The 22,459-nt window shown below is 33.7% G+C and overlaps 1 protein-coding gene and 1 pseudogene across 2 annotated transcripts; both read left to right on the top strand.

Moving 5' to 3' along the window:
- Positions 1–1,434: 1,434 nt before the first annotated feature.
- On the top strand, positions 1,435–5,571 carry LOC125203638 (putative disease resistance protein At1g50180; annotated as a pseudogene). Its single transcript, XR_016128803.1, has 3 exons — positions 1,435–2,555; positions 2,893–3,845; positions 4,780–5,571. The product of XR_016128803.1 is annotated as a putative disease resistance protein At1g50180 (transcript).
- A 6,655-nt stretch (positions 5,572–12,226) lies between these two features.
- On the top strand, positions 12,227–20,499 carry LOC125195888 (putative disease resistance protein At1g50180). Its single transcript, XM_089070024.1, has 4 exons — positions 12,227–13,357; positions 18,319–20,076; positions 20,160–20,196; positions 20,274–20,499. Exons 1-2 carry the CDS (start codon positions 12,307–12,309, stop codon positions 20,064–20,066), a joined length of 2,799 nt encoding a protein of 932 aa, XP_088926150.1. The 5' UTR covers positions 12,227–12,306; the 3' UTR covers positions 20,067–20,076; positions 20,160–20,196; positions 20,274–20,499.
- Positions 20,500–22,459: the final 1,960 nt, after the last annotated feature.

Here is a 22,459-nt window from a genome sequence, read left to right as displayed (position 1 = left end):
TATATATTATTAGTAATAGAGAAGAGAAAAAAGTAAGAGAGAAGTCGTTGAAATCTTTCCTTTTTTCAATGTGCCCTATTTTTCGTGGGCAACCAAAAATGACAAATGTGCAATATTTTTCATGGACCCTCATAATAAAATGTGAGTAGAATAAGTTGGTCGAATGTGAGGCCTACTTACCATTTATGGTAAAAATGAAATAGGACTCTTAAGTTGGGACAGACAGAAATGACAAAATAAGACTCTTAAGTTGGGATGGAGGTAGTATTATTTTGTGAGTCAAGTAGAGAGCGAATAAAGTAAAAGAAAAATAGAAATAATGTAGTTCCCATTTTATAAAATGTGTCATTTTCAATGTGATAATTCAAAATAAAAAACGTACTCCATCCGTCTCACAAAAGATGTCACACTTTCCTTTTTAGTTTGTCCCAGAAAAGATATCACATTTCCCTTTTTGGAAAAAATTCTCTCTCACATGAATATAAAAATTATATTTTCTCTCTCCATTTAACACACAAAACAAAACCTTCTAAAATCCCGTACCATCCCATAAGTGTGACATCTTTTATGGTACGGAGGGAGCATCATTTTTAATGGGACATGATAAATATTATGCTCGGTTTGTCCCCTATTATTTGTTACACTTCGTCTATCATGGGATATCTCTTTTTTTAAGTGTCTCATTTAATTTTTGTTGTTTTTTCAAAAATGGATCCCATATATATAGTATATAATAGGAGTATCGGTTAATTTTTTTACTCATTTTAATTTATACTCCCTTCGTCCCATAATAAAAGTCACATTTTGTTATTTCGTTCCGTTCATTTTTACCAGTAAGAAGGTACCACATTCAACTAACCCACTTCGTAATAAAACTAGTAAAAAGTGACCCAATATTCCACCAACTTTCCAACCCACTATTTTTTACTTTTTTTAAAACTCACGACCACGCCAAATATAACTCCTATTGTGGGACGGCGAGAATACTTTATATCATAGAATTCATGCTAAATATAAATATGAGTAATCTGACACATAATAGAGGCAATAGTTAATGCTCCCTCCGCGACTTAAATTTTGTCACATTTTGATTGAGCATGAGTTTTAAAAAAAGTAATAGAAAGTGAGTTGAAAAGTTAGTAGAGAGTAGATCACTAGTTTGTATATTATTTTTATTATAAAATGTGAGTGGAAATGAATTAGTGAAATATGCTCTCCACTATAAAAATGACAAAATTAGAAATGAGATAAATTTTATAGTACGAAAAAAAAATAGAAAAATGTACAAAATTGGCATAAACAATAATCATTGTGCAAATAATAAATAAGTTAATGTTGTAGGCAACTGTTATATGGATTATCAATATAAAAAAGATACATGGCTACTAGCTTTACACACGTTCCTTATCTATATTAGTAGCAACAGTATCTTTTATTCCTTCTTTCTTCCTCTCTTCTCCATATCTGAGTGTTGACCAAATAATCAAAGCTCGGAATTGTCGCAATGGCAGAGGCCGTGGTGTCGATTGCTTTAGAAACCATCCGTGATTTGCTATTGGAAGAGGGAAGGTTTTTAGCGGGTGTCGCCGATCAAGTCAAGGAGCTCGAGCGGCAGCTCAAAGAGATGAAGTGTTTCCTCCAAGACGCAGATAAAAGACGACATGAAAGCAGAACCATCTCCAATTGGATCTCCGAGATCAGAGATCTCGTCTACAGATCCGAATCCGCCATTGAAAGACACGCAGCTTATCAAGTATATTCAAGGAGAAGAGGCCTCAAACAGTTCGTCCGCAAATATTCCTGCATTTTGACAGATTGCTACTCACTCCACCAATTAGGCTCAGAGATTTCTCAAATTACATCAAATCTGAAGAGGATAACAAAGGATATGCAAAACAATGGCATAAAAAGAAGCATAATCATGAATCCAAATGGAGAGGGGGAAAGCTCGGCTGGAAACAACATGTCAAGGAAGACTTTTCCCTATTTTGAGATGGGAGATTGCTTCATAGGCATGGAGAATGAATTGGAGCTGCTTGTTCATTACCTAGGGAAAGAAACAGAGAATCGGATTATATCAGTTTGGGGAATGGGAGGGTCAGGCAAGACTGCCATTGCCAAGAAGCTCTACGACGAGATGGCCGCCTTTGATCTGTCGGCATGGGTTTGCATTACTCAGAAATGTGAGAGTCGATCGGTTTGGGAGGATGTTCTGAGGCAGCTAGAGAAGAAGAGGAGTGTTTCAAGTCAGAGCCATGAACCACGAAGAAGGGAGGAGGTTCCAAGTCTGAGCGACTTTGAGTTGATAGAGAGACTATGTGAGATACAAAGAGAAAAGTGATGTCTCATAATTTTGGATGATCTTTGGGAAGTTTCTCATTGGGATCAGCTGAAGCATCCATTCATCGTCCAAGATTTGCAGAGCAAAATATTGGTGACCACACGAAAACAAAAGGTCGCAGAGATTGGGTTGGCAGTGAAACATGGGCTTTTACATATGGATGCTGCTTTGGAACTACTTAAAAACAAAGCATTTCAGCAAGGAAACATTCCAGGTCAGTTTTATACTTTTATTCTATTCAGATCCATATCTAAAATTGTACTTTTAGACTTGAGCTGTGTATAGGCATCCATCCATTTTATCGCTTCACTTGCAAAGCATATAAAATAATTATACTGTTTCAAGATAATAAAAAACAGTGGTAAGGGGTGTTTGGCTAAGCTTATTTTGGATTGCTCTATATTCGAATGCATTTCATTGTAAATTATAAGAATCTATATTCTTCGAACAACTTGGAACTTTTTTAGAAGAACTTATAATCCCAGTCAAACACCTTCTTAGTCAATTTCACTTTTCAGTTGATCATCATTTATTATTGCTTCGATATGCAGACTTTGCATTTGATGAAAGATGTGAGAAAATTGGGAAACAAATGGTGCGGAAATGTGGGTATTTGCCATTGGCAATTTCTTTACTCGGTGGGGTTTTGAGAAAGAAAAGTTCGATTGTTGAGTGGGAATTAGTAAATAAGGATATTAAAGAAGCCATATATGGAGATGAAAAGCAGATTGATGAAGTACTAAATTTAAGCTATGAAAGTCTACCCTATTATTTGAAACCTTGCTTTCTGTACATGGGTATATTTAACGAGGACGAAACCATACATGCTTGGCGTCTATATAAGATGTGGATAGCACAAGGCATGATTTCATATGAGAATATTGGAGACAAGAAGGAAAGTTTAGTGGACATTGCTGAGTTGTACTTAAATGAGTTGGCCTCCAGGTCCATCGTGCAAGTTGAAATTGTGTTTGCTTATGATGCTGCAAATAGAAGTCAAAAATTTTATGCATGCAAACTTCATGACGTAATACGAGAACTGTGCTTGAAGTTGGGGAAAAGGGAGGATTTTGGTGTGCAGAGTTTGGAGTATCAAGGCGGGAAACTTAGTAGCGTACTGCGCGAAGCGTTCTTGCATATGAAAATACAACATTTGACTAGCGATTTCAAAATTGAAGTTAATCAAGAGCTTACAATAGCATGTGGAGAAGATAATAGCAAGCATATAAGGTCTCTTCGATTATCCAATCTCATAAAATCGAACGATGTTGAGTATCCCCCAGTAAGTATATAGTTGATTTTCAAAAATTCAAATTGCTGAGAGATCTAGTTATCGTGAGATTCAAATTTGCGGGAAGAAAGTTACCAAGAGGAATCACTAATCTTGTTCACCTCAGACGTTTGTGTTTACAACAATGTGAACTTGATAAGCTACCGTCTTCCATTAGGAATTTGGTATACATGGATATCCTTGATTTAGAATACTCGAGGAATGTTGAAGTTTCAAGGCCATGTTTGGTTGGCGAGAAAGTAAAGTTGGCAAGGAAAATGATTCCTGGGAAAATGAATCCCCAGAATATGATTCCTAGTAACTTTACTTTCCTGTGTTTGGAAAATATCAAGATTTTAAATTTATATTTAATTTAAACACCAAGCTAAAAATATACTTATTATTATTTTATTTATAAAAAGAATAATATTGTAAAATTCTTATTAAATTATTAATTACAAATAATAATAATTATATTATTATATTTATTATTACGATGGATAGTTTAAATATGGATTATCCATCATAATATATAATAATATAATTATAATTATAGTTACATGGAGTATTACAATACTCATTTATTATAAGAATAAATATAATAATTATTATATTATAATTATAATATTTACGAATATTATAATTTAATAAATTTAATAAATTAATTAATTATTAATTTATAAAATGAAATATTTATTATTTATTATAAGATTTATATTATTTAATTATATTTTAATTATTTAATAAATTATTATTATTATTATTATGAATTATTATAAAATAAGTTATAATTATGATAATTTCAATTATAGTTTTTTTATTATAGTGAAATTAAGTATGATTTATAATTTTAAATTATTTTAAAAACATTGTAATTATTATAATTATTATTTTTATTATTACTATTACTATTATTATGTTATTATTATTATCATTATTATTAATAAAATTATACTTTATTGCTTAAATATGCAAGAATCCTAAAATTGGGAAAAAGAATACTAAGAAAAGTTAGGATTTAGAATTCTGGAAAGTTGTACTAACTTTCCTTGTTCTCGGATTCTGATTACTTTCCCAGTTTGATTAAAAACCGAAACAAACATTGGAATTTAAAATTTACGGAATCAGATTGCTTTCCCTAACAGAATCCTGACAACCAAACATGGCCCAAATGTTTTTAATGAGATGTTGCGATTAAAACACTTGATTTTCCCCGACTATGGAAATGAAAAGTTTAGTAGATGAGCTAGAGACTCTACTAAACTTAGATAGTAGATTTCATGAATTTAAAAGTCTTCACAAAATGAAAAATCTCCTACGTTTTGCCGCAAGAATACATGACAATGGAACCTTGTCAGCTATCATGAAGGCCATTATGAATTGGAACAAGATAGTAGCTTGTAAACTTTATATTGAAGAAAGGTGCGACTTAACAACAGAGAAGGCTTTGACATGTCCCAATCTTCATATTTTGTGGATTAGTTCTAAGTTAGGGAAGTTAGGGAAGGTGCTAGCAGAGTGTGGGAGTGACTTGATGAGTTCAAAACTTAGGTTTTTGGATCTGTTTGGATCCGAGATTGAGGATGATCCAATGGGGATATTGGGAAAGCTTCCTTGCTTGATATGTTTGCGAGTATATTGGGAATCATTTGTTGGGGAGGAGATGATGTGTCCAACAAACAGTTTTCTCCGCCTCGAGAGGCTAACATTGAAAAGTTTACCAAAGTTGAGGGAGTGGAGAGTGGAGGCAGGAGCTATGCCCCTTCTCTCTAAATTAACAATCGGAGACTGTTCTTGTCTGGAGATGCTTCCAGAGGGGTTGAGCGGAATTTCTACCCTTCATACTCTTGTAATTAAACAAATGCCAAAATTGAGAGAAGGGTATCACCCTCAGGACAGGATTTCCACAAAGTCTCCCATGTCCCTTCAATTCGTATCAAGGACTAGTCTTCACCCAGGTGTCTCATTTCTCACATTTTTCTTTGTTTAGTTTTGATGTGTTTTCAATTGTTGCAAATTTATGTGCATCCATTTGATGGTTTGGTAAATTCTAATCCTGTCATTATGTTTTTATTTTCATTCATTAGTATTCATAACAGGAGTAGTCATTGCTAGTTTACAGGTTGAATGAATTACTGATCATCACTGCCACTTTTGGTGCTTAAAGGAAACATTTTACCTTTCTCTAAAGGGTATATTCCTTGGTAAGGTTTTTTGGTGCATAAACAAAACATTCTCTCTCTATCTAAGGGTACATTCCTTGGTAAGGTATTTAATCCGTAAGATTGTATAGCCTTTTATTTTACTTTTCTTTTTGTTGCAGGTTAAATTTTTGTACCGTCAAGCTTCTTCACTCATGTTGTTGCATTTCTCTGAGTGTTCATCTTTGTACTTTTTTCTCTGCCGGAGATATCCTTTATTGTTAAGTTTTTGTGTATAAGTAATTAATGTAATTCAAAGTTGTGTAGGTTAATAATACGGAATGTAATCAAACGCAAACTCTAAATATTGTACAAATTCCAGACTATAATTTGGACTATTAGAAAATATCAACAGATGACAAAATAACGTCTTATAGAAAATATCAACACAGTGTTAACGGTTGACACCGTGTTGACATCAAACTCTTGAAATTTTACACTGTGTTAATATTGTGTTGACGTTGTGTTGAAAAGTTTGGAGTTTGTACAATATATAAAGTTTGCATTTAATCATTACCTATAATATGATAGTACTCCCCCCGTCCCATAAGAATATGAACTATTTCCTTTTTAATCCGTCCCACAAGAATAGACATTTTCTAATTTTAGAAAGTATTTTCTCTCTTATGAAGTGAGACTCATTATCTACTAACAATATTTTAATAACTTTTTTCCTCTACCTCTCTCTTATTTTACCAATTTTATTAAAATCTGTGTCGAATCCAAAGTGCATATTCCCTGAGGACGGAGGGAGTATTATATATTTGAAGTGATGTTGTCTTTGAATTGAAATTGAGGATTTATAATATCTCATATGATTGTGTTCCGTTGAATATGGTTTGCATTGAATTGCTTGATTGAACTTTGTCAAGGTTGATCTTTTTAAGGAAAATAATATTCCCTTCCGTCCACAAAAATAGAACACAATTATCAATTTTGGCCCGTCCATACAAATAAAACATATTCATTTATGGAAAATTTTCAATAAATAATAGCCCTACACATCATTCCACTAACACTATTTATCACTTACTTTTTTCTTTCATTCGTTCCAATACTGCTTCAAGTTAAAGTGACATGAAAATGATAATTATGTTCTATTTTTATGGACGGAGGGAATATTATTTTCCTTAGAAAGATCAACCTTGACAAAGTTCAATCAAGCAATTCAATGCAAACCATATTCAACGGAACACAATTATACAATTCTCAACTTTCAACATATGAGATATTATAAATCCTCAATTTCAATTCAAAGACAACATCACTTCAATTATATAATACTCCCTCCGTCCTTAGAGAATATGCACTTTGGATTCGACACGGATTTTAATAAAATATTCTAGTTGAACAAGCAACAATTTTATTATTTTTCCTTTTATCAAATGTTTATCCATTTTAATGTGTTTGATCGATCAAGCTGAATCGGGTTTTTAGATACACTGATTGCAGTCTTGATATCCAAAATATCTGACATATTCTCGATTGAATGAAAATCAATATCAACCACAAGGCCACAGCCTTGTCCAGCGTGGACATGGCCGGTTGACAAGCCACGAAAACTTATTCACAGGCCACAGCCTTGTCCAGCCCTATAATGGACCTTTTTTTTTTTTTTTTTTTCCCCTGTAATGGACTTGTCCATAGCTCCAGATCACAATATTTTTTTTTTTATCATTTGTTGGTGTATTTTTGTTCAATTTGAAATAAAAATTATCAGAAGAAAATAATTAGAAAAAAAATATACAATAATAGATGTCATTTTCTTTTTAGATTGTTTCACAAAAGATGTCACATTTCCTTTTTTGGAAAACATTCTCTCACGTTAATATAAATATACTATCTCTCTCTCCATCTAATACACAAAACAACATATCCTAAAATCTTGTATCATTCTCCAACTATGCCATCTATTATGGGACGGGGGAGTATAATTTAACATAAATTTTTTTTAAAAAAATGAAAAATAAAAAAAATAAATGTTGTCCACCACCCACTGCCTTGTCCCTGCCGAGTACTCGGCGCGGACGCGTCCTCCACCCACCGCCATGTCCGCCCGCGTCCTCCACTATAGGGAGGCGCGGCCAAGCCACCTCCCTTGTCCACAGCCGTGTCCACCCACTGTGGACACTCTTATTCATTGGACCCGTCAACTAAATAGAAATATAATGGAAAGTGGGTTAAAAAAATTAGTAGGATGAGGGTAATACTTTTAAAGTAGGGTTTTTGGCCTTAAAAACCATAAACTTTTCCCGAATTTCAGTTTTTCCCACCAATTTTAAAATTTGTTTTTAAAACCATGAACTTTCGATTCGTGTGCTATTTACCAACCCGACCCGAATACCAAATCTCCGATGCAAAATTGTCCAACGTGGACAACCGGAAATATGACTGTTAAATAACACTATTTTCTGAATTAAAACTTAAAATTAAGTAAATAATCATCGAAAGAATTTCTGGAGATGCAATTTACTCCCTCCGTCCCATAAAGATTGTCCCAATTTTCCATTTCGGTCCGTCCCACAAAGTTTGTCCCATTTCACTTTTTACTATTTTTGGTAGTGGACCCCATATTCCACTAACTCATTCTTACTTACATTTTATTATAAAACTAAGGGTCCTATTCTAATACTTATAGCACCCTAATCCAAAATCAAGACTAAATCTCCACCCTTGGATTTTAAAATGAGTGGATGAGATTAAAGCTCACAAATCTCAATAAATAGTAGGCAAAATATCAACAAAGGGGTAATATCGTCATTATGTTATCATATGATAATTTTCGTGGGTGTTTTTTTATATCAATATTGTGTATTACAAATATCAACAATATGACATTAGAATATCAATACAAGGACAAGAAAATATCAACACATTTTTATTGAGATTGGACATGCATAATATTGAGATTTTGCCTACAATATATTGAGATTTTTTGTTGCATTTGTTGATAAAAGCTGCTTATCAACATGTACGAAAATTGAAATATAATTTATCAAATTTCATCACCCGAACATCGTCGTAACATATGCAATTGAGATCTCGTTGGAATCCTTATTAAATTATCTTTAATTTGATATATTTTTTGCGAAAAAATAATTTAAATTGAGAGAGTTACGTAAGTTTAAAGATTTGAGATGATTTTGAGGAGAGAGAAAGTAGTTAGTTATAATTACTACATATAGGATTTGACATTAATACCCTTTTAATTTAATTAATAATTTTTTAAATTTAAAATATATTACACTTGGCATTATATTAACCACAAGATCTTCTAATCTAATAGTTGAAAATTGGTCTCAATTTTGGATTGCTTAGTTAGCAATTGATTACATCCCATAAAACTAATAAGTATATAAAAGTATGACCCACATTCCACTAACTTTTTCAACTCATTTTCCATTACATTTCTTAAACTCTGTGCCCGGTCAAAGTGGATCAATCTTTCTGGGATGGAAGGAGTACAATTTTCGAGATCCTCAATCACTACAAAAGAAACTCGCGATTTAGTGACAGAATTTTCCGTCACTAATCACCGAAATTTAGGCAATTAACAAATTTAGTGTCAGACTAATTACTGACAGATCCGTCAATAATAAGCTTTTCAGTAAAAAACAATTAGTGACGGATTTCCGTCACTAAAGTTACAGTGACGGAAAACAAAGGCGGCAGCCATGGTAAATTAAGATTATTGACGGACTATTCTGTCACGAATTAGTGACTGACATTTTTCAGTTGCTTATCCGTCACTAATCCTGAAATTTCCGCTGCCGTCACTAATTAACATTTTTTTTTTTAGTGAATCCACAAGATTTTGAAAAATAGTCATCAACCAATTTCTGAAGATGCAATCTGCACTCTCGAGCTTCTCAATCTGCCATTCTGGAGCTCCTTCTTCACTGAGAGGTCCACAATTTGCAATTTTCGACCAAACGCATTTTCGCTTCTGCCGGCCAAATCTCTTTCCCATCTCTGCCGCAATTCTCTCTCACAGCCGCGCAACGCTGCCGCCTCCGCCAAATTCAAGGCCGCTTGAGCGAACAGATGCAGCCGCCTCCATTCCCATCTGTCGCCGATCCGCCGTCGATATCACTGCTGCTGTCCCTCTCCATCGCTCTTCTCCTTCTTGGAAAATTCTCTTTATTTCTAAAAACGCACCCTCTCTTCTTCCTTCTCACGGCAACTCAACGTCTTTCGCCGGCACCGCCTTACCTCCGTCTAGCGCTCTCTCTCTCTCTGCGATGAAACCATCTCCGTCTGTCTCTACCGACTTGCTTTCAGTCTCATCTGAAAGCTCATCTGTCAGTCTCCGTCCCTATCCGCGAAAGGCGTTCGAGGTCGAAGTAGTTGAGGGAGGAAGAATGAGGAAGGAGGGAGCAGAGCGTTAGAATTCCTCATTAGTGATGTGAAATGGGATAAATGGAAAGATGAAGGGTGGGAAATGGTAATATGGCAAAATAGTTGGCATTGCCAAATAGGACTTCACTTATGATTTTACTGTCAAGTAGGATTAAAAATGACACATAGACCAGTTGAGTTTCACCTTTGACCCGCCGTGGGAAGAAGCACACAAATCGAAAGTTCGTGGTTTTAAAAACAAATCTTAAAATTGGTGGGTTAAACCGGAATTCGGGAAAAGTTTTTGGTTTTTAAAGCCAAAACCCTTTAAAGTATTAGTGAATGTGAGGCCTATTTTTATAGAAGATGTGTACTTAGTTGACAACATTATATAAAATTTTGTGTCGAAATAGAAATGCCTGATATAGAATGGAATAGAGGGAAAAGAAGATGCGTACTTAGTTGACAAGTTAAGCAAGCCCCTGATGACCTGTCAACAAATGGATAATAAGAAGATGTGTAGTTGACGAGTTAAACAAGCCACTAATTAACTGCCAAAAAAATGGATAATAAGAAAATATGTAATAGTAGACAAGTTAAGCCCGCCACTAATTACCTGCTAACAAATGGATAATAAGAAAATGTGTACCAGTTGACAAGTTAAGCCCGCCACTAATTACCTGCTAACAAATGGATAATAAGAAAATGTGTACCAGTTGACAAGTTAAGCAAGCCACTAATGACCTGCTAAATGGATAATAAAAAATTGTTGGGTTATAAACCCAACTCACATCAGATAAGGAGGTAAGTTGAAAGGTGTATATAATTCCTATCTAATTTCAATTAGTTTGAGGTTTTTTGGGGGTGACCCAAAATCAAATTCAAACTTCGACGATCCTAACAATACCTCAAACTAGTTGTGATTGGACATGAATTATATATATACACCTTTCAACTTCCTTCAAATACCTCATGTGGGATAGGCTTATAATCAACAAAATTATCTACTAGTAGACAAATTAAGCAAGCCAATAATGAAATGTAATTATTTTTGTATGTTTGATCTGTGGCAATGGTAACTGGAAATCATGTCACTTTCAGTTTCAGTAGTTTCAACTAACCAATACGTCTACGAGTAGACAAATCGAGCTAGTCAATAATGACATGCTAATTAATTTTGTATGTTTAATCTGTGCAATGGTAGTTGGAAATCATGTCACTTTCAGTTTCAGTAGTTTCAACTAACCAATGCAAGCTAGTAGTATGTTTAAAGTGCCTTAAATCAAGCTTGAATGATCATATATGACGATGTCTCGATGACTCGATTTCATGCAACTAAATTCTCTTGGCTAGTTAATAGAGTCATATTCAATCTTAGTGACTTTTGTTTATTTTTTATTTTGCTTCATGGGTTCTCCTTTTTGCTTGCTACTTGTGATCTTTAGATTGTAGTTTGAGGATTTTGTATTGTTTACTATGAGGGTGTGGCTTAGACTTGCTATGTGATGCAAGATTCATATATCCAAACAGCCTGAAATTACTTGTGATTCATATACAGCCTTGAGCCGTTTGATTCTAATTCTGAAAATGGACATATTCTCCAACTCTATAATATTCAATAGAAAATAGAAAGAAAAGTTGTCGGCGAGTATTGAAATATATCAAACAAAATGGAAAAGAAGAACATGTGTCTACTGACAAATTAAGCAAGCCACTTATGACCTGTTATCAAATGGATAATAAGAAAATGTGAAAATTGTGTATTAGTTGACAGGTTAAACAAGCCACTAATTACCTTCTAAAAAGTGGATAATAAGAAAGTGTGTACTAATTGACAAGTTAAGCAAGCGACTAATTACCTGCTAACAAATGGATAATAAGAAAATTTGTACTATTTGACAAGTTAAGCAAGCCATTAATGACCTGCTAACAAATGGATAATTAAAAATGTCCTACTTGTTGACAAATTGAGCAAGCCAATTATGACATGCTAATTAAATTTGCATTTTTAATCTGTGGCAATGGTAGCTGGAAATCATAAGTAGTTTCAACTAACCAATGCAAGCTAGCAGTATTTTTAAAGTGCCTTAACCGTCTCCTCTTAGCTTGCTTCTTTCTGAGTGTTGATCAAACAATCAAAGCTTGGAATTGTTGCAATGGCAGAAGCAGTGGTGTCAATTGCTCTAGAAACTATCCGTGATTTGCTATTGGAAGAGGGAAAGTTTTTAGCTGGTGTGGGCAATCAAGTGAAAGAGCTCCAGTCGCAGCTCAAGGAGATGAAGTGTTTCCTCCAAGACGCTGACAAAAGACGTCATGAAAGCAGTACCATCTCCAATTGGATCTCCGAGATCAGAGATCTCGTCTACAGATCCGAATCCGCCATTGAAAGACATGCAGCTTATCAAGTTTCTTCAAGGAGAAGAGGCCTCAAACAGTTCGTCCGCAAATATTCCTGCATTTTGACAGATTGCTACTCACTCCACCAATTAGGCTCCGAGATTTCAGAAATTACTACAAATCTGGAGAGGATAAGCAAGGATATGCAAGAAAAAGGCATAACACGGAGCATACTCATCAATCCGAAAGGAGAGGGGGAAAGCTCGACTGGAAACAACATGTCAAGTAAGAGTTTCCCCAATTTGGAGATGGGAGATTGCTTCGTAGGCATGGAGGATGAGCTGAAGCAGCTTGTTCAATTCCTTGCGAAAGAAACAGAGGATCGAATTATATCTGTGTGGGGAATGGGAGGGTCAGGCAAGACCGCAATAGCCAAGAAGCTCTACAATGAGACGACCGACTTTGATCTCTCGGCGTGGGTTTGCATTACTCAGCAATGTGAGAGTCGATCAGTTTGGGAGGATGTTCTGAGGCAGCTAGAGAAGAAGAGGAGTATTTCGAGTCTGAGCCATGAGCCACGAATAAGGGAGGAGGTTCCAAGTTTGAGCGACTCAGAGTTGGTTGAGAGACTATGTGAGATACAAAGAGAGAAGCGATGCCTCATTGTTTTGGATGATCTTTGGGAGCTTTCTCATTGGCATGAGTTGAAGCATCCATTCATCGTCCAAGATTTGCAGAGCAAAATATTGGTGACAACACGGGAACAAAAGGTTGCAGAGATTGGATTGGCAGTGGAGCATGGGCTCTTAGATATGGATGCTGCTTTGGAACTACTCAAAAACAAAGCATTTCAGCATGGAAACATTCCAGGTCAGTTTTATATTACTCCCTCCGTCTTCTAGAAGAAGAGAAAAAGAAAACGTATCTAATGTTTTGTTAATGGGATAAGGAAACTCGAATCATTATTAGTGTAATGCATGGTAAAAAAATTATGAAACTAAAGGTGGACTAGTTTTGGTGGATAAACCAAAATACCAAAAATGAACTACTCCCTTATCCTATACTCCCTCCGTCCCAAAAGAATATGCACGTTGGTTTGATACAAGTTTTAATACAAAATTGAGAAAGTAATAAGAAGTAGAGAGGAAAAGTAATTAAAGTATTGTTAGTAGAGAATGGGTCTCATCTCATTAGAGTGAAAAAAAATTCCAAAATTGGAAGGTGCATATTAAATAAAAAAGTAATATAAGACGCAACAATACGATTTTACTAAAAAAATTCCTGTTTCTATAATAAATTACAAGTCGTGGTTCTACGTCGTGTGTTTTGGAATATGGTTCCACATAGGGGTGGGAAATATGGGTATATGTAGATATTCGACCCGAAAAAATCAGGTATCCAAACCTGAAAACCATCTAAAATGTCCACCCGACACCTGACTCGATATATTTTCGGGTAATCCAATACCCGCTCCGGGTATCCAAACCCGACGAATCGGGTACCCAAATACCCGACTCTTTACATGTGTTAATAACTAATAAAAAATTCAAATTATAATTATATTTATATAACTATAGAAAATATTTAAATAGACTAATATCTTTAATGTTGCATTTATTTTGTAGTATAAAACTATAAAAAAATGGATCACTTTTATATACAAGTAAAACGATAAAAGTTACACATTTAATTAAAATGTAGAAGCAGTGACCTAGAGTAAGAGAGTGACTTATTTATACTTTAAGTTTAGAGAAGTTATAATAACTAAATAAATTAGCCCGGCTCTTGAAGTCCGAAATGACTAAACCTAATTTATAAAAATACTTAAAATAATAAATTGAGTATTCAAGTAGTTCCCAATATCCATTCGGGTTATCCAATACCCGAATTATCTTAAATTTCAATACTCAATCCCATAAAAGTGGATATTGGATACCCAATACCAGGCGGGTATCGAGTCGGGAGTCGGGTACGGGTACGGGTAAACCCAATACCCGATATCCGTATTATCACCCGTAGTTCCACATAGGGCTGTAAAATCGTGTTGAGTCGTTATCGTGTCAATCCATTATCGACCCAACCCAATCGTGTCCCAACCCAACCCAACCCGAAATCATCGGATTCTTATCGTGTCCCATCGTGTCCCGAACCAGCGGGTTCGTGTCGGGTTCGTGCGTGTTATCATGTACCTAAAAAAAGTCAACTCTCTGTTAAGGATAGTAAGTTAACTTGACACGACACGATAACGATTAAAACATGATGTTACACGATAAAATATAAAAAATTAGCAAATTAAAATAATTATTTTCTTAATCAAAATAATAAAATTAAATTATAGTAATATTAAATCTATATAATAAAATTAAATAATTAAAAAATTTAATTTTTAATAAAATCTAAGCATAATATTTTCTTAAAATTCATAAAAAATTTAATTAATATTTTTTAATTTATAAAATTAAAGTATAATATTTTTTATTTAATTAAAATTAAAGTATAATATTTTTTCAATTAATTAAAATTAAAGTATAATATTTTTAATCAACAAAAATAACTAAAAAAATTAAAGTTTAATAATTTTTTAATTAATAAAAATAATTATTTTTTTTCTTAACGTGTATCCCAAACCCGACCCGTCCCAACCCGTTATCTTCGTGTCCTTATTGGGTCGACCCTATAATGACCCAAATCCTAAACGTACGTGTTCGTGTCGTGTTAATTCCGTGCGGGTCCGTGTCGTGTTATCGTGTCGTATTAAAAATTGTCAGCCCTAGTTCCACATGAGAAAATGTTGCTCTTAATAAAATCCTATGTTTCAATAATAAATTGTCTAGTAAGTATATTTACTAATCGCATTCTTGCGCATTTATTTTTGTGAGTTTTGGGATATGGTTCCACACAAGAAAATGTTACTACTATGTTTCATTTTTTTTAACGTAAAAAGATTGAATATTTTAATATTTTTTAAAACTCAGCACCAAATTGTTAAAATCTCCGTTGGATTCCAAATCTAATAAATGTAAATAGTTCTTAGTTACTTCCTAGGTCCCATGACTATTTTTACTTTCGAAAATGATTTTTTGACGTTATTACCCATTTCATTTCTTATTAAATTTTTATTTTGTATATATACATTCTTGTCCTTATAACCGTTTATTTCTTCAAATTAAGGTGAATGAGATTTGCTATCCTTATAATTATGGCATACTTCTAATATTTCCTTAATTAACTAATTAGTTAACAATAAATCACTAGGGATGTAATCCATATTAATGTGTAAAAAACTGTTAAAAAGGAAAACTAATTTCATCCATAGATTATGTGTGATCTGATGGTTGATATGAAAGCCACTTAAAATTTAAAAATTAATAAAATAATCGAAAAGGGTAAAAATGGTAAAGCACAGTTGTACATGACTTCGCTAAATGATGTAGTTATATTTGTACATCATGTTCTATTAGTACATGATGTTAATGTATGAAAATGGTATTTTAATGTACGAGTCTCACACATTAATGTACGTACGTGACTGAATGGTCTAAACATTATCATGGGTATATTGTACATCATTTATCCAGTAATGTAGCATCGTATTAATTCCCTTAGGGCCAAAAGTTAACATCATTCACCAATGATTTAGTAGTCCATGGGACTAGGGTGTAGTACCATCATATTAACATAACATTCACTAACCGGAGAAAGTTAGATCCAGTCCCCTAGGGTTAACTTATCCATAGGGCTAGGGTATAATATCCACAAGATTACCCTAGTGAACGTTGTGTTACTGAGTCAGTACTACACCCTAGCCTCATGGTTTGCTAAACCCTTGGGAATGGATATAACTTTCGTCACTCATGCAATAAATTATAATATACATTACGTAGAAGGGACATATACACTAAAACACATTAATGTTACATTAATAACACATTAATGTTTTTATTAAGTTAATGTACTAATCCATATAAATGATGTAACAGTAATATACTCAAATTGCCCTTTAATGTACGAAAATGGTATAATAATGTACGACGATGCTTTTAATCAAAACCATTAGATTAATAGATTCAAAGGATTATATTAGTCCTATGTTTTATACTGGGGGTGATAAAGAGGGTAATGCACCCCTAAATCACTATTTGACAATTGTATAAGGTGATTGTGATTCATTTAAAATTCACAAATGATGATAACTTAAATTAAATAATTTTTCATTTAAAATCAATACTAATATTAAAAAATATAAATAGAAAATAATCAAATATTTAATATTGAGTTAATTGAATGTATACCATGCAAAATGAAATAAATTACTCGAAGACATTGCATACAAAATACTTAATTAGTCGAAGATATATCTTTCAAAATTACCCTTATCATATTTAAATTTTAATAGTAATAAGTTACACTATATGTTATTATATTTTACTTGCTTACTAATAAAATAAATAGAAAATTAACTAAATATTATTTAAATTTTAGATGATACTATAATACTTAAATATTTTTCATAATTAAGTATAATGTTGTTTTAACTATAAAACAAATTATACTATTTGTTTTTTATCACTAACCGGAAAAATATCATACTCCCTCCGTCCACAAAAAATAGATCACTTTTGCCATTTTGGAACGTCCACGAAAAATAGATCACTTTCTAAAAATGGAAAGTTTATCTCTCATATTTTTCTCACATTTTTTTCTCCTTTTCATACTTTACTCACTTTTTTTCCCTATCTCTCTTACTTTACCTACTTTTTCTCCTCAGCTCTCTTACTTTACCAATTCTACATTCAAATCCGTGACGGACAACAATAGATCTATTGTTTGTGGACGGAGGGGTAGTAATTTTTAATCATGTACGAAATACACATTTGATCAATTCTCTCTACATTGTTTTTTCCCAAACTAAGATTCCCTATGTGACTTACACAATACATATCTGTTCGATCCCCTTATAAAGTTTCTAAGCAGTTTTTAATGAATATATATTTGCTCAATTTGTAATTTATTGACTCTTAATTTCTGGAATATTACAGTCGAACCTCAATAAAAAAAATAATCACATTCTTTTAAAAGATTTTTTAAGGTCTTGGATAAAGCTCATCAAGTTAGTAATCGGGGCCCATCTTACTCTAAATAATGCATTGGTGGCCCGACGCTTTTAATCATACACACATAGTATCAATAGTTACACGTTTTCTAATGGGTGGTTAATTAGGCACTAAACACATTATTGATGATTAATTTTTTTGTTACATTTAACTTAATTTACTACATACTCCCTCCGTTCCATATTAATGTAGGCGTTTCTTTTCGGCACAGAGATTACGAAAAATTGTGTTAGGTGAGTTAAGTAAAGGGATAATAAAGTGGAAAATGAAAAAAGGTTGAGAGATAAAGAGAGAAAAAAGTAAGAGAGAGTAGAGTAGTTGTGAAAAAATGTGTTGACTTTTACTAAAAAGGGAAATGATTCTATTACTATGGAACGTACCAAAACGACAAAATGACTCTATTACTATGAAACGGAGGGAGTATTTATTACTATCAAATTAATTTCAACGATCTTTCAGTCAAGATGCATGTGGTGTGATCCAAGTTATTGTTTTCTTTTACTTTTATTTAGCTATAGTTTATAATTTAATTCCTCATGATATCTTAATTATGTAAATCAGTGATTACCGTAGTAGTAATTTGTAATTCATAAATTTTAATATAAAACTTTGTGATTCTAACTGCAATTATCCAATAGAATACTTAATAAAAATACATACACAGTTTAAAAAACTTGTAAGAAATTAATCGTCATTTATTATTACTTCAATATGCAGACTTTGCATTGGAAAAAAGATTCGAAAAAATTGGGAAAGAAATGATGCAGAAATGTGGGTATTTGCCGTTGGCAATTTCTTTACTTGGTGGGGTTTTGAGAGAGAAAAAATCGATTGTCGAGTGGGAATCAGTAAATGAGCACATCAAAGCAGCCATATACGGAGATGGAAAGCAGATTGATGAAGTGCTAAATTTAAGCTATGAAAGTTTACCCTATTATTTAAAGCCTTGCTTTCTCTATATGGGTATATTGGGTGAGGATGAAGTCGTATCTGCTTGGCATCTATATAGCATGTGGATAGCACATGGCATGATTTCATGTGAGAATATTGGAGACAAGGAGGACACTTTAATGGAAATCGCTGAGCTGTACTTAAGTGAGTTAGCCTCCAGGTCCATTGTTCAAGTTGAAATTAAACTTGATTATGATGTCGGAAATAAAAAATATCGTACATGCATACTTCATGATGTAGTAAGAGAACTATGTTTGAAATTGGGAAAAAGGGAGCATTTTGGTGTGAAGTGTTTGGAGTATAAAGGTGGGAAACTTTGTAACTTACTACCGGAAGCTTCGTCGCATATGAAGATACAACATCTGGCAATACATTTCAGAAATGAAGTCGAGTATGAACATAAAGTTGTTTGTGGAGAAGATACTTGGGAGCATATAAGGTCTGTTCGATTATTCAATCGCATAGGATCGAATGTTGTTGAGTTCCCCCCACAAAGTATAGTTGATTTTCACAAATTCAAATTGGTAAGAGATCTACTTTTTTATAGATTCAAATTTGCAGGAGGAAAGTTACCGAGCGGAATCACTAAACTTGTTCACCTTAGATGTTTGCGTTTACATAGATGTGAACTTGATAAGCTACCATCATCCATGAGGAATTTGGTATATTTGGATACCCTTGATTTAACAGGTTCAACGGATGTTGAAGTTCCAAATGTTTTTAAGGAGATGCGATTAAAACACTTGATTCTTCCTATCTATGGAGAAGAAAACATTAGAAATTATCGACTAAGATTGGATGAGGGAGTATATGATTTGGAGACTCTACTATTCTTTGATAGCAGATGCCATGAACTTAAATGTATGGACAGAATGAAGAATCTCCGACGTTTTTCTCCAATAGTACACGATAGTGAAAGCTTGTCAGCTATCATGAATGGCATTATGAACTGGAACAAGATACAGGATTGTCAAGTAAACATTAGACGAAGTTGCGACTTAACAAGTGAGGGAATGTTGGAGAAGGCTTTGACATGTCCCAATCTTTATCAATTGTATATTGCATCTAAATTAGTGAAGGCGCTAGCAAAGTGCGAGAGTGGTTTGTTGAGCTCGAAAATTAGGTGTTTGAGACTGGTTGGATCCAAGATTGAGGATGATCCAATGGGGATACTGGGAAAGCTTCCTTGCTTGATGATATTGGGATTATATCGGAATTCATTTGTTGGGGAGGAGATGAGGTGTCCAGCAAACAGTTTTCCTCGCCTCAAGAAGCTAACATTAAGAGGTTTGCCAAAGTTGAGGGAGTGGAGAGTGGAGTCAGGAGCCATGCCCCTTCTCTCTAAATTAACATTCAGAGAGTGTCCTTGTCTGGAGATGGTTCCAGAGGGATTGAGTGCCATTTCTACCCTTCAGACTCTCGTAATTAAAAAAATGCCGCAAATGAGAGAAATGGTGATAGGACAGGATTTCGTGAAGGTCAGCCATGTCCCTTCAATTATCTTCAAGGAATAGTCTTCACCAGGTATCTCATTTCTCACATTTTTCTTTATTCAATTTTGGCAAAATAAAATCATAAGCTCTAATCATGTCATTGCTGATTTACAGGTGAATAACTACCTTTCTCCAAAGGGTACATTCCTTGGTAAGGTTTTAATGAGTCTATAACTCTTTCTAAGATTGTATCTCCTTGTATTTTATTTTATTTTTCTTTTGTTGCAGGTTTAATTTCTTCCCCTTCTTGCTTCAGTTACGTTGTTGTCTTTCTCTGAGTGTTCCTTTTTGTACTCTTTTTTTCTGGCAGGGAAATCCTTCCTAGTTACTATGTGTTTGTGTATAAGTAATTGCTTGGAATCTTGGTAATTTAAAGTTGTGTTGTGTGGGTTAATACCATAGTTATATTTGAAATGATGTTATGTTTGAATTAAATTGATGGTTTGTAAGGGTATCCACTATAGTTGTGTAGTGTTGGTTAATAAGATGTTTAATTTGAAATGATGTTGTGTTTGAATTGAATTGATGGTTTGTAAATACTCAAATGTTGAAATTGAATTATTGTATATTTGTGTTTTCGTTGAATTTGGTTTGTAATGAATTGCTCGATTAACCATTGTTTAAAGTCGATCCATTAAAGGATCATTGTACACTTATAGAGGGAAATATTATTTTATAGTACTTTTATAAGAGATTTGATTGAATCTCTTTCTATAAGGATATTTTTTGGATTTTCTTTTCTTTGTTTCAACATCTTTTGGTCAAAATATTCGTCAATTGGACTTTTGATCGATCAAGTGTCGATTCCACCGTGTTGCCACAACACTTCAGTTAAGCCAATCTCCACTCATCCAAATTGGAATCGCTTGCTATTTCTTTGTTCTATCAAGTGACTAAATTCCTCAGATAAAGCTGAAATAATTGGTTGTGTTCATTGAGTTGTCAACTGTTAGACTTGTGATGGCTCAATATCAGCACATTCAAAGAGAGGAATCAGCCTTGAGCTAATCTCAAGCTCGAGTGTTTCAGCAACCGTTGGATTGCGTTAGTTAGTGAGCTTGCATCTGAGCCGTCAGATTAGATAGCCGTTAGAGAGTTGTTATTTTGTTTTGTTGCCTTTACTCTTTTGGTTTTCATATTAAAAACAGAGTTGTACAGTTTCTCTCTCAGATTTTGATCAATAAGATTTCGCTCCATTCTCTCGATCAATCCTTCCTCTCGCAGCTCTTAGATAGATCTCTGAAAACTCGATTAGGCTTCGAATCATTTCATCAACTAAATTCATAATTTGAGAATACGGTTCTAAATATTCTCATATATACTATTCTTGATATTTATCCCTGTTGTGATAATCATACTTTCAGGAACATGGATACGTATGCAATGTTATGTAGTCTAACGTGCAGTCAAATTAAAGCCTAATGCAAATGAGATTTAGATTAGGACATCAATTTAGTTAAGGACCACTGGATTTAGGACATCAATTTAGTTAAGGACCACTGGATTTAGGACATCAATTTAGTTTTATTAAGTTATTTTTAATATGTCCTATAATCTAACCTGCAGTCAAAGTAAAGTCTTATGCAATACTAAAAGACATGTATGAGATTTAACTACCTGACTAATTCATGAAGCTATGTAGGCACTAGTTACTACATTCTTTCAATATTTTAACTGAATCTAGCGACGACTTAATTTTAAGAAAATTTCAATATCAACTAATTGTCTACAATATAAATTTAATTTATTCTGCAAGATTCATGAACAATGCAATTTTATAAATTTTACTTTTTACAACATATACTCCTATAAAACTAAACTGTTACCAACGACAGAAATGCGACATGAAAACGTCATCTCATACTAAAAAAAAAAATCATAAAATAACCGTAAATCTAAATTGAAAATCACAAATTAAATAAACTAAAAAAGTCGACACCTACGTTGCTTTAATTGATGTGTGTTTTGAAGAATGGATTATGGTTGTATCAGCTTCGTTAGTGGGTTTGTGGGCTTATTGGGCTTTAAGTAATTAGTAAAGGAAAAACTATGGCCCAAATAGTGAAGGAAATTGGCCCCAAAAATATGAAGTAGAAAACAAAACATCATCCATCATCTCGGTAGAGAAGACGCGGCCGATGGTTGAGATGGGCAGGGATCCGACGGCGTGGGATCGGCGGCCGATGGAAGTCTATTCCGGCTTAGAAGATTCAATATTGTGTGGAGCATTATTATGCACACGATTTCTACACAACGATGATGCTCGAGTAGAAGGAAATAACTGCCTGATATTCAATTCTCAATGTTTGTAATAGATTAATTGACCCTTGCGAGCAAGCGAGAGAGAGAGCTCTTTCCTCTTCTCACCATCAACGATTGAATATTGCAGCAAGTAAGTATATTTATTTTTTGTT

The sequence above is a fragment of the Salvia hispanica genome, chromosome 4, assembly GCF_029641045.1.
Source record: "Salvia hispanica isolate PSC_SH4W2 chromosome 4, Shi_PSC_v1, whole genome shotgun sequence".
Taxonomy (NCBI): Eukaryota; Viridiplantae; Streptophyta; class Magnoliopsida; order Lamiales; family Lamiaceae; genus Salvia; species Salvia hispanica.
This window is presented reverse-complemented; position numbering and strand designations above follow the sequence as displayed.